This window comes from Gambusia affinis, linkage group LG07 (genome assembly GCF_019740435.1).
Source record: "Gambusia affinis linkage group LG07, SWU_Gaff_1.0, whole genome shotgun sequence".
Taxonomy (NCBI): Eukaryota; Metazoa; Chordata; class Actinopteri; order Cyprinodontiformes; family Poeciliidae; genus Gambusia; species Gambusia affinis.
Window position 1 is genome coordinate 19,684,376 of NC_057874.1, and position 13,538 is coordinate 19,697,913.

The following is a 13,538-nucleotide window of genomic DNA, read 5'->3' on the forward strand; positions in this document are numbered from 1 at the left end:
GTTCAGAAAGTTAAATATAAATTAAGTAAATTAAGGAAATTCCTTTAGTCATGGTATTTCTAGGCCGTCTGTGATTTTGTGAAAATAAATAAATAAATAAATAAATAAATAAATAAATAATAATAATAATAAATATGTATATATAACATTTTTAGGCCATTTCCAAACCAGGTGCTAGCCTGGGGGACATTATGTTTATTACTGTTGTTGCCCATCATAAACTTGTAACTTAACAAATCGCTCGGTTAATTGCCACATTAAATAGACAGCTGGCTATTTAATTAGCATTAGATCACAAACCTGGAGGATAGAGGTGAGGTAGAGAAGTCTGAGGGTTTGGAGGGAGGTGGTGGATGATGCACACGTTGACTGGTTTTGAGAAAAAGTGTGATGAGGATCCCATCTGTCTGGGGTCTGTCTGAAAGGTCAGGAGAGGAGCAAGAGGGGCAGGAAAAGCCTTTAAACCTCGCTGCAACCTCCAAACTATTAACTAGCAGTTCAAGTATTTCAAGAGGAAGAGCTGTGTTTTATCTGAAAGGTCTGTTCTGAATTAAAGCTCATTAAAGCACAGCCACAGCAGGGTGAAGCGATCTAATGTGCTTCTTCACGTCGACAGAGTTCATTTGGAGTATTCAGTACTTTCACACTAATTAAACACGGTTCACTACGTATTCCTGTTGGTACATGAAAATTAAAATTTTTTTCACCTTGCATTCAAGCAGCTTATGTAAAAATACCTTTATTCTCGCTGATTTTTATTAATATTGCAATACCCTTATAAAACACCTAGCAGAATAATCTATGCTTACTGTGTTTACTATTGTGACTCTGACCAGGCGAGTTGTTTTCCTAAATTTTAATGCACAAAGGAAATGAAGGAGAGAAAGAAAAGCTTATCCCATCTGGAAGATATTTCAAACCAACTGTAAAAGGCTGTGAAACATCTCCAGAAGCTAAACAAAGTGCTTTCTGTCCTTTTCTGATTTCTTTGTTGTGGTTGTTGTTGTTTTTTCAGCATAAAACATTTTTTATGACGATGTTGCATGATACGACTGTCAAGCGTTGATTTGTACGTATACCGAGTATCTTGCATAGATCAATGATTGTGATATGTGCTACTTTTTGTTGTGGTCAATGTGTCACCCTGCCTTCTGCTGCAGGTTGTAAAAAAGGAAGTTACCTGTCAGTCAAACAATCGTTTTATTACCTCTTTGCCTGCCCATTGAATGTAAGCAACTTTTATAATAATTACAAGAGAAATATTTTCTTTCTTTTCTTGAATTCTTAAGAATCCCAATCAAAAAAAGAGAAATTAGTTGAGATAAAGAAATAGAAATTAGTTAAGTCATATGGGGAAATTAAGTTTGAGTCGTGTAACTTAACAAGTCTAGTTTACAGTTTATAGAGGTGTGCAATACTACATATTTTGTTATCAGTTTGGTATTAAGTAAAGCATCACTGGTACTAATACCAGTATTATATCAAACTTACTATTGAAGTTACACTGACTTGGTATTGATATGATTGGTATTTTGGATTGATTCACACACCAGTTTATTCCCAGCTATAATTTATAAATGCCTGAAGGTTCTACCATCTTGTGTTCCAGAGATTAATGTTTATTGGTGCAAAACATGTATAATAACCCCAAAACAACAGAAAAAAACTTGTGAAGATGCTCAGTGAAGCTTGGAAGAGGATATGTATATATTTATATATATTTGGTCAGTTCAAACTTTCGTGTTACAATTATGTTTTTTGGAAAATCCATGAAATGTATTGTAATGTGGGAATGTGGGCTTGCAGCTTTCACTGCCCCCGGAGTTCTTTCTGTAGCCTAATCAGGCTTTTACCTTGACAAAGCAGAGTGTAAACCTGATTAATTCCTATTCATGATGGCCACAATTTTAAATCAATATTGAGGTAAAACCTTGCAGGGCCCCTGGAGCAGAGTACACGGCACTAATCGTGCCCACTGGATGCAGCATAATGAGATTCTAATTGGACAATAAGTAATGAGACAAGGCATGAGTGGTTTACCAATATCGCATGAACCTTTGAATGGAAATTACAGCAGTGGTATTATGCAAAGGTCTAATTAGAGTTTACCTTTTTGCACTGTTAAAGAATTGACCTGATCAGTCCTGCAGGGCCTTATTTTGGCTATTTATTTGGCTCTTACTTTGCATAAAGCAGCCTGAAAGGCGGTGATTTCCTCTCTCTTTTCTTGCCTGTCTGTGTGTCTCAGGTCGTTTCTTAGATCAGCGGAGAGAGCAGCCATGTGTTTCGGAGTACTTTCTGTCGTCAGTTTTAGTTGGCATACAGATGAGTTTTACCTCATGTCCAGGTCCCATTTGGCCTCCAACAACATGTGCCGTGTTCCATTTTCCTTCACTCATTACAGGCAGCGCTGCTGACCTTGTGCTTCTGGTTCATGTACAACAGCAGATGTGTTGGCTCTGCAGGTTTCATGAGGAACAGCAGTACAAGCCATACGCTGCTGAGGTCTATCAGGATGCTGTTGAAACCACAAATTTACATATACTGTATTAAAAAGCCAGGTAACCATTGTCTTTTTTTAGACCATTGGGTATTGGCAAAATTATTTCTATTTGACAAATGCCAGAATAATGAGAAAATTTCTTTGGAGAGTCTTTTTTCTTTACGGTACTTTTTTTTATTGTTCTGACATTTGCAGGAATGACTCCAGTATTTAGTAGAACTGTGTCTTAAACTGTGTGACTTTGGAAAGACATTTTGTGGATTCTCACAATAGGTGGAACATTCCTCCTGTAGTACTGGCGCAGCTGAGCCAGGTTTCTACGCTACCTCACGAAATCCTTTTTAGCTACAAGGTGCTAAAAATGAGCTCCTTACAGCTTCGTTTAGCTGTAAAAAGGAGTTAAATTTACTAACATCAAGGCTTTATGATGGCCACTCTCATACACTGACTTTCTTGTACTTAATTCACTTTGTAACTAATTTTGCTCTGTTCTCAGGCTCATTGTCCATTTGTTGGACTCAGTTGCACTCCAGTTTTAATTTCCTTGCTTTTTTCACATGTGATTTCAATACTTTTCACATAACTTTCTTTTCTCAAGATCTTTTTAGTGAAGTGCACCAATCCCACACAGCATAATACTGCAGCTGGGATCGTGTCCTCAGGCTTGCAAGCTTTCCCATTTTTCTTCCAAAATTAAGGTAGTTGTCCAAATTGTATTCTTTCTTTTGGAGGAATGGCTGCTTCTTATCTGAGTGGCCTTCAGTCCATATTGGTGGGACTGGTTTCAGTGGGAAAGAATCTTAAAAATCCTTGATCTCAACATTAGCTGGACTTTGCCAAAATGACAATACTCTGACTAATAACAAAAGAATCTCTGAATACATTTTTATCTCATTATTTTTTGCACTTAGATAAATAGAAATGGAAATGCTTACTCTGATTCAATGTCAGATTGTTAGAAAAAAAAGATTGAGTCTAATTGTCAAATGTAATACGTGTTTTCAACTGTACAGTGAGAAACTGTGAGGTCGGTTTAGCTAAAGTTTGTGAGAACATCTCCAACAAAGAAAAAGGCAAAGAAAAGAGATAATTTGAGGAGGAGAGGACGGTGGCGTCTTGCTCAGAACCCACTGAGCATGTGTCGACTCTGACCCCGGCGTCTCCCCCGCGGGGACGCGGAGGTGACTTTGCAAAGTGATCCGCAGACCGCTGCGCTGCTCTCAAGTGTCGTCATGGCGAGTTACAGAGCAAATGGATACTCGCATCTTCATGAAAACCAACAAAGGGATATGTGCTGTATGTACATATTCAACTTTGTATGTTCAAGGGTGTTCTACAGCCCGAGCGAGCTTGTGCTTCAAGAATCAATCTTTATTAAAAAGGATAAGACTGAAGAATTGATTTAATGAATGCGGCCTCATGTCCTGCGGCCACATGTAATCCGCACGGAATCGTCGAGCACGAGCTCAGGGGGACAAAAAATGTTCGCAGAAGACTGGTGGAGTGGCCTGTAATGATAGTCTCCATATAATCCCATAATTCCTTGTTTAATTAAACTCTGGAGCTGGCCTTGAGTCTCCGCCAGCTCTGTTGCTCTTTTGTTCTCACAGTTGTTATTTGGAGACAAGGTCTGAGTGTTCTTTTGTCCACTGATAGATTTGACTGGAGTGAGCTGAAACAAAGAGCCAGAGTCAGGTGCGCATTTCCACCGGAGCCGGATGGCAAAGGGCCTCTGTCAGAACCCGAAATCTCTTCACGCGCCCTCTTCTTCAGCATCTCCCTTTATTTTCCCTTCTCCCACACTTTCTGGACTGAGCATGATGCAATCCAACTAGGCCTGGAGCAACACTGGCACATCACTCTGCCTTGTCAATGTCTCAATGAGGAAATTATGAAAATAAGAATTTTATGACATGAAATGAAAAGGGCCATGTAGTTTGAATAGACATGCAGAGGAGGTGAAAATGATGCAATTTTCTAAATTCAGTTATAATGGTAATGCGTATTTACTGTCAAAAATTTCCCTGTCGGCCTGGATTGTACAGCTTTGTGCTGTATCTGTGTTCCTCGAGCAAAAATTCAGCTTAGTTGAATGCCGAAAAAGTAATGTAAAATATGCTTTAATTCATTCGGTGACAGCAGGTGGAAACACATGGGACTGAATGGTTTTGGTGCGATATTGTGCTCTTTTTTATGCACTTTGGCTGAGCTGTGTATGAGCAGTATGCCCTGGGCCAATGACAGAGAAAAACAGGGTGAGGAGCAGCAAGGTGGCCTCTGCAGATTAACCCCTCTACCCACTGGCAGCCCACTCCCCCTCAGCTCCCTGCCTCCACAGCCTCTGGGCCCCCTCTCACAGGCAGGATTGCATATCAGGGCCTCTTCTATATTAAATAAATATCCACAGATTAAGATAATATTCTCCCAGTTGTGTACGGAGAGAAAAGTAGCTGTCATTTGAATCCTCTCCGATGCAAACCCTGCATCACGAACAACAAAAGAGCCCCTTTTAGAATGCAGATAACGCCGTAACTTTTCCACAAACAGCTAATTCTCCCAAAGTCCTCTCGACTAGATTCTCATTACGTTTCTCTTCACCTCAGGTAACCGCACAGACGACGGATCGGATGTTGATTCGGAGCCAGATTTGCCCCTGAAGAGGAAGCAGAGGCGCAGCCGCACCACCTTCACAGCGGAGCAGCTGGAGGAGCTGGAGAAAGCTTTTGAGAGAACGCATTACCCCGACATCTACACCCGAGAAGAGCTGGCTCAGAGGACAAAACTCACAGAAGCCAGAGTACAGGTAGGTCCAACAGAGCTGTATGCAATTTAACCTTAACTGAATCAAAAATGAAGCAAAGATTGGCCATTCTTTGATTTTTACAGGGACTATGTCTTTGTGAGTAGGATGCATTATCTTTCAATGCCTCTTTAGGGCTACATGCCGCAGAAACACTGAATGTCACCAAGGAAAAAGCCTTGCCTTTCTCTATAATTTGAGTCTGCACATTGCTTTAACATAATGTTCTTACACCTTAAATTTTTACACACTTAGTTCAAATTAGAGCCACAAATTTCAACTTACTGGTAATTAACCTGGATTTAATGTCAGCAACCAACAAAGTAGCGCATTGTGAGGTGGAACGGATTCAGTTATTTTTTTTTTTTACAAAGTTCTGATATTTAGGTTGTGACCAGCCACTCCTTCTGCAGGGGAAAATAATCCCTCAGGGTGATGCTGCCACCACCGTGTTTCACCATTGCAATAGTTTGCTCAGTAAGATGGTGCAGTATTTTAAACGAACACTTTGTCTCCTGCATTGCTTTTAGCAAATTGCATGTGGGACTTCTTGCAAATTTTATGAGTAACTTTCTTCTTCCTACTTCTTCATGAAGGTTATTTTTCCTGTCAGCCTCCAAACGGAGCAGTTGGAGCTCTGCAGCTTCTTCACAGTTACATGGAGCCTATTGGCTGATTCGTTGATTATTGCTCTCCATGCCTGGCCTGTCAGTTTTGGGACACTTGGAGATGTCCTACACTCTTTCTATTTTAATATCACGGATTGCTCTGTGCTCTATAATATGTTTAAAGCTTGAGACTTACAACTTAACCGTACATTAAATCTTTCCACATATTTATCCCTGGCCTATCTACTGTATTACTCAGTCTTATCATTATTTTTATTCATTAATGTTCTCTAAAAAAAAGCTCTGAGACTTTCATAGCACAGCTCTACTCATATTGAGTTTAAAAGACACACTGATTCCTCAGGTAATTGGCTACTCAGGATTATAAACCTTAAGGGGTATGAATACTTCTCCAGTGTAATACATTCATTCATCATGGACACGTTTTCCTTCTTATCATGCTACTATCCTTAATGGTGAAGCAGTTTGACAGAAACGCTTCCTTATTTCACACCCTAAACTAAGGAGGCCACTCTGACAGCCTGAACTCCCCACAATGTAGTGCAAGATTGAAGGAAGATGTGTACAGTAGAGTTACAGCAACAGCTGTTGTTCTAAAGATGGGAAGGGAGCATAAACTAGGAGAAGAGTGAAAGGGAATGCATTCCTGATGGATTTCTCATTTCGGCCTTTGGCCAGGATCTCATCCTACCACTTTCAAGCTCGCCGCTGCTTGTAAAATCCTCCACATATCACACAGAGTTCTTCATCCTCTCTGGGGACCCCATGCCCCGACAACAACATTAATCAATCAACTGCTGGAGAAAAAAAAAAGTCTGGGGCACCCCTCTCCTCTTACCCCAGTGGTTCACACTCACTCTGAAACGGCCCAAACTCCTCACCGCATGCTAACTGTTCATCACACCACAAACACGCAGAGTTGGTAACTGATTCCACACATGTCACTGTCCATCTTCAAACCCCCCCAACATGCAGGGGTATTCAGTATGTCTGAGTAAAGAAAGAGTGCAGAATGTCCAGTGGCGGAGAACTAAGAGCTTCTGCTGAGAGTTTAATGTAAATATTACCCTACATTGTCTTAAAAAGTTCATTTCAATTTTGCATTTCATCTTCAGGGATTAAAGCATCATGATATGTCTACAGTAGAATCAGACTTAGTCAATTTGTTTCTTGTTTTCTATATTATCATATATTTAACAAATGTACTCAATTGTTATTCTTCAGTAGAGCCGGCACAAGAAAACTAAGCAAAAGCTTATAGGACCCTCAGAAGACAAGTTATCAAATGTAAATATTATATGTACAAGTGACAAATCAATGGAGAAAACAGAAGTTGAAGCTCTACATTCAAAATAAATATGATTTAATTTATTCAGAATGTAAAGAGCTTCCTAAGAGAAATGGCATAAAACTGGGTCAACATTAGAAAAAATGGCTGGCTTTGATTTTGGTTGATCTGGATTCAGGTTTTTGAAAAGAATAAGAAGGAGATCCATGATCATTCAATCTTTTAAAAGCCACAAAAACAAAGAACAACATAAGAAATGAATGTGAGTCAAGCAATACACATCTAGCTATTATGTGACTAACTTTCCCTCTAGTTAAAACTGTAACATTAAATGTGTATAATGAATAATCGTTGGTAAACAAGGATTAATTAACAGGAATAAGAGTTGAGGGGTTTGTTGTTGGATGGATGGCCTCCAAAATAGACTCAGGGTCCCAAACAACATAAAGTTAAACATTTTTGGGTGGTTTTAACATTTTTACTAATAAAAATGTAAAGTGCAGCATAAACTGCTTGTCTGTCACCATGACATGATGCAGCCAACACCATGTTTTACTATGAGGAGGTATGATTAGAGTGTGCAATGCTTGTTTTCTGACAAACAGTGTTGATCATAAAACATTTGTATTTTTTTTTATTGTTTTCTGTTTTTTTAATTATGGTACATATAAGGTTCACAAATCAAATTTTATTTAGAGCCATATATATCCTAGGGCTGGTTCTGTTCTTCAGTCATCATTGAGGACTGTGACACGTCATTTAAAAGATTTATTTCTTCCGTTAACGCCGGAGTGTTTATGGAGCCGCAAATAACCGTGGTGCAAAATGTGAGAAGTACGGGAGAAGAATGCCACCGGAGTTACTTCTGTCTCTTTACATTTGGATAATCGACTTAAATGATGTCATGTGAAAACCTGAGGAATTTGAGCCGCGGCTGTAATTTGTTAATGCTGTTTTCCTCATAATCTAATTCTTTGAGGCTTTGAAAGTCTCAAAAGGTCAACTCAAACTTAATTTTCTGAGAAGGTTATGGAGAAAAGGGTACTGATGGCTAAAATAAATAATGCCAACAGTGGTGCCGCAGTCTGCATGCTTCAAAGAACACATTGTCAAATCACTTTGTGAAAAGCCTAATAGTTTTTTCTAGCTTTTGCTCCAGAAGGATCATCGCTTTTAAAAACTGATTCGGAATTACACACATGCATATTCATCTCCTTTTACCACTTTGGACAGCTGATAGTGTGAAAGATTGTTACTGAAATGTGAGTGTACATGAGAAGATGTCCACCAGCTGGGCTGCTACATTGGTGCCTGAATGGCCTGTCATAGGCCAGGAGACGAGACCCTTTGGCCAGAGTGCAAAGCTCCTCCAGCACAGCTGCAATGACGCATCTTCCAGATGTCATCCAGAAACTTGCAGCAGTTTGAGGCTGAGAGAGAAATTACGGGCCGAGGTCCGTGCCGGGGTCCCACACGCTCATATTTTATCCGCAAATTTGTGTGAGCTGTCATGGTTCACTGTTATCTGTCTGTCTTTTAAGATGGCGATAATGTGGAAAGCAGTTTTTGGGTTGAGAGCAGAGGTAAACTATGAGGCTAACACCTCTGTAAACAAGGCCGCCAGTCAACGCAGAGCTGTAAAATTAAAAGCTGGATCATCATATGAGTGATGAGTGTTTGGCTTAGCGCTGACTCACAACGTAAACTCATAAACAGAGCTAACTGCCTGGCATCTGCCCTCGTCTGCCATTTTAAGACCCTCTGAGCATCTATCTTGATCAGCCCCGCTGCCCCCTTTCAGAGAACTTGCCGGTGCTCCTTTACCACCACAAACCGTGCAATGGTTTTATCACCCCGGCTGACAAATTGTGGGATGTGATCCATATCTCTCAGCAATTAGTTCCAGACTGTCTCTGTAGGAGGGGACGCTGCCAAGTCTACCTTCTCTGTATCCGCCACGGATGCAGTGTGCTCTGCTACTTCCATCTGATAACCCCTCAGTTTTAACAAGAGCAGGCAACAAAGCCATTTCACAAGAGTGCTGCTGAGTGGTGGATCAGGTGGGGAAGCATCGCGCAGGGGGAGAGATGTGCAGGCAATGGACAGCAGGTCGCTGTAAATCAGCTCTTACACATGAAGCAAATTGCATTTCCCTCCTATTTAGGCTGAAGTTTTTAAGAGACAGACTCCTGCGTCTCAACCGGAGCTCATCATCTCAGCATGCCGCTGCCGGCTCGCTTTACCAAATCTGTCACATAGGTCCTCTTTCATTACCAATAAACATCCTCCGTGTAGCTATTATAGTTAGTGGAATCTAATAAGGCATAAGCACTGCTTTTTATGAAGCATGCAAATCAATTTGGTAAAAAGTTTCTTTCTTTATCTGTGGCTTGCGCTGCTCTGAATGAGAGCACACAGAAAAGACCTATAAGTGGCTGTGTGCTAGCATCTTTAGCTGGGTGTAAAATACATTTAAAGCTGAGTTTAGCCTCATGCAGGTGGTTTTAAGCAGGTTAGTGGAAATGTAAGGTATTCCATGTTTATATTTCCTCATGGTTGTGCTATCAGTCAAGTTTCAGTACTGTGAAGAAAAAAAATCCCAATAGCGCCGAGTGGTAGCAACCAAACCCAACAGGCAACTGTATTCCCGCCAGTGCGGGTTTACTACTCATAAAGGAATAAATAGGATTTGTGTAGATTGTCGGGATGAAATTGTTGCAATGCATCAGAGTGAATGTTCTAACACTTTCTTATTATTAGAATTTAAATGACTTTGGTACAGTGCTTCTGTACTCCTGATACTTATCAAGCTAATCCCACTCTCCTCACAAATTCACACTCCTAGCTACTTTAATTAGCATAGTGCCAGTCTGGAAGGCAAGCAGGGAGGGAATCAGAGGGGAAGAAAGAGGAAAGGGAAAGAGGAGGAGGACGTGTGAGGCATGGGTAAGGGGGGGGGTGTTGCGTGGTATGAGGCAGAAGAGGATTTGGTGTGTTGTTGAAGCCAGTTGCATCACCTCTTCTGCGTTTTTATGGGTATGAAGTCAGCAGCACATTTTGTTTTGTCATTATCTGTCGGCTCCTGGTATTCATCTACCGAATGTTGCAAATTGGCTCTTGAAAGGCGTCACATATTCAAGACTTGTCTTTGGGAAAAGAATTCATGGAGGATTGTGTAAACAGGCAATTCTCAAATGTAAATGATCCTGTTTAAGAGAAGCAACACATAGTGGATTTTTTATTTTTCGGTCTCTGTGGTGCACTGTCATGGCTTTACAATGTTGGCATGAGTGCCCACTATCATTGATCAGCCAGGATAAAAAGGAATTTAATCGCTCAAAATCAGTTCTTTTGACTAACACTGAAAGGAAGATTAACAGAGATGAAGCAATGTGGAGTGAACCATAAACCACAGACTCAGATTTCATCACTGCATTTAGTATTTTACATTCTATCAGATTGCAGGCTTAAAGTCATCCTGCCTTGCAAAATTATTCATATCTCTTGAACTTCAGGTTAAAACCACAAAACTCCAAGAATTTTATGTGACAGACCGACACGAACAAGTTCATATTTGTGAAGTGAAACTAAACTGTGAAACTGGAAGGAGTCCAACTAAACCAGAGAGCTCCAACACTCAGCATGTGAGCCACATGTTGTGGCTCTTTGGCCGTCCACAGTGGCTTTTGACCTGTAAGAAATGACAAAGACAAAATAATAGTGCTTGTTGCACCGTTTCTAAAAAGAGATGCTATTTAATAAATCTGTTAATAGTTTTTTTGTGTGTTGTTTTTCTATATTTTTCATTTTATAGTGACAACATTGGTGAAAAAAATATTTGAAATATATTTGTTTAATTGAATTGGGGCTGCGCAGTGGTGCAGTTGGTAGCACTGTTGCCTTGCAGCAAGAAGGTCCTGGGTTCGATTCCCAGCCCAGGTTCCTCCCACAGTTGATGACTGTCAGGTTAATTGGTCTCTCTAAATTCTCTTTAGGTGTGAGTGTGTGTGTTCATGGTTGTTTGTCCTGTCGGTCTCTGTGTTGCCCTGTGACAGACTGAAGACCTGTCCGGGGTGACCCCGCCTCTCGCCTGGAACGTTTGCACCAGCAACCCTCCTAACCCCACTAGGGACAAGGGTGATAGCAAATGGATGGATGATTAGATGGATGGCAGTCATGAAATCAACAAGCTCTCTGTTTTTGATGGGTCATGTTGTGCCTGTAAATGTTACGTAGAGGAAAAACTGGCTCTCTGGCTTTTAAACATTGCTTGCCCCTGACAAGCCTGGGAAGCAAAGAGTATTAATCAGGGAAGAAACCATGAGAGCCATAATATCTTTGGAGAAGAAACACTTTGGCACACACTTTCCCTGATGCACAACCGCAGCTCAATTGTTCTGCTTTATTCTTTGTTCTTCCTTCCCGGGTTAGACTTGACTCTTGATGATGTCTCTTTAACCTAAATGGGTCTAAATAACGTTCTCCACCACAATCCAGCAATACAGACCAGTCCACATGTCGTATTTACTGGGAGAAAATGAGACAGAAGTGTATTCCTCGTGAATTCAGGCCACGCACTCATAGGTAAAAGAGGGTAACAATGAAGAAGCTCTGCAGCTGTCTATGTCTCTGCAGAGAATTAAACCGGATTGGGGAGAGTCGAGGAGAATTTCTGTTCCAAGGTGACTTTGTGATCAGGTTCCAGAGCACACAGCCTCAAATCCTCAGCTTCGGGCTGTGTGTCGTAGTCTGTGCTAGAGTCGATGTGTGCACGTACAAGAAGACTGGGCTGGTAATATATGCATGCTGGTGATAGGGTATGGGCACATGTGCAGCCCCACTCAAGTGCTTGTTTATCCCTGTCTGTGCTAAGACTCTGATGACTGTTGGAGAAAGCCACTTTGTGTGTTATGATTCCCTCTTTTCCTCCTTATATTAGACTGGATGCACTGCATGTCCTGTCTGTGCATCCTTACTCAACAGAGGTGTTAGACGAGGTCTTTTTTCAAAGTAATGTTGCAATTCTATCTCTTCCTACTTCACTTTTGCACCCTAAGACAAACCATTTGCAGTAATGGATCATGTTTTTATTGAGCTATCTGTATGTATAAAATTATTAGCAGCCTGAAGAAATGTTAAAAGGAAATGCTAAGGTGTGAATATTTTTCTTCATTAGGAACCATCTTATTGCCAAATTTCATCCGGACATAAATGAGATTGAAATATTTCATGGGGAAAAAAAGTTTCTAAATTACAGTATAAACTAAACATAAAACACCCAGAAATGTTAAATCTGGTGACTACTTAAAGAGAAGGTCAAATGAATCATTCAAGAATGAGTATTCAGAGTAATAACAGCTCATAAAGTCTAAATATATAAAAACTTTATCACTTTTCCTCTTCAAAAATTAAACATAAAGGTTCTCTGCATAACTGGAGTTATTTAACAAAATCTAAGGGAGAAATTAAACAAAGAAAAAAAGAGGTCTTAACTCCAGAGGAGTTGACGTGTTGTCCATCAGCTTGACGAGCACCAACCCTAAAAAAAATAATAGCAGGGAAGACTCCTTCTAAGGCTGTTTTCCAACTTCTGTCTGGGTTCCTTACTTTGACTCAGAACTGAGATGTAACGAGCACATGATGTAATCTTGTGAGATAAGCTGACTTGTGTTTCTACCTTTTGATTCTGATCAGTGTCTTTCCTCTTATTCAGCTTTAAACAGCTCTCTAGTTGAAGCTAGATCACACACAGAGGAAAGGTTTGAAAATTCATCAGGACAAATTAGTTTCTACTTAAAACAAATCATATTGGTTAAGCTTCAAAGAAGAAACAAGTCCAGACAATAGATATTATATTTCAGTATGGACACAGGCATCTAGTTCAAGGTCTAAGAGAGAATATGAGTTTGCATTCAAAATGTAAAATCTACATGTTGTGCCTGATCATGAATTTGCTATATATCATTTCAAAAGCTTACTGAGCTCTAAGCTGTAACATAATTCACTCCAATGACTATTTTGAAATCTCTTGACATGCATCTAAATGAACATCTCCTTCATCAGATAACGTCATGAACAATGCATGTCTTGATGTTCCCAAAATCTTCTGTGGATTAAAAATGATCTACTAATTTAAAGTCATAGATTAGGCACATTCTTCTAGTCTTCATCAGAGAGTGAAATGTGTGCATATATTTGTTTTTACTAAACAAATATATTGTTTTTGTGGAAACAAAAGACCCAAGCCAAATATAGATGCAGAAGAAGGAAGTAAAAGTACAATTTGCAGGATATCAATACAAACACAACACATGGCTG

At 40.1% G+C, this 13,538-nt stretch overlaps 1 protein-coding gene across 3 annotated transcripts in view; it reads left to right on the forward strand.

Annotated features, from left to right (window-relative positions):
- Nucleotides 1-13,538, forward strand: part of pax7a (paired box 7a) — a 58,058-nt gene that overhangs the window by 20,956 nt on the left and 23,564 nt on the right. For all 3 annotated transcript variants that reach the window (XM_044122055.1, XM_044122056.1, XM_044122057.1), the window contains one exon: nucleotides 5,107-5,306. In XM_044122055.1, the coding sequence (XP_043977990.1) occupies nucleotides 5,107-5,306 (200 nt within the window). The remainder of the gene's footprint in view (nucleotides 1-5,106; nucleotides 5,307-13,538) is intronic.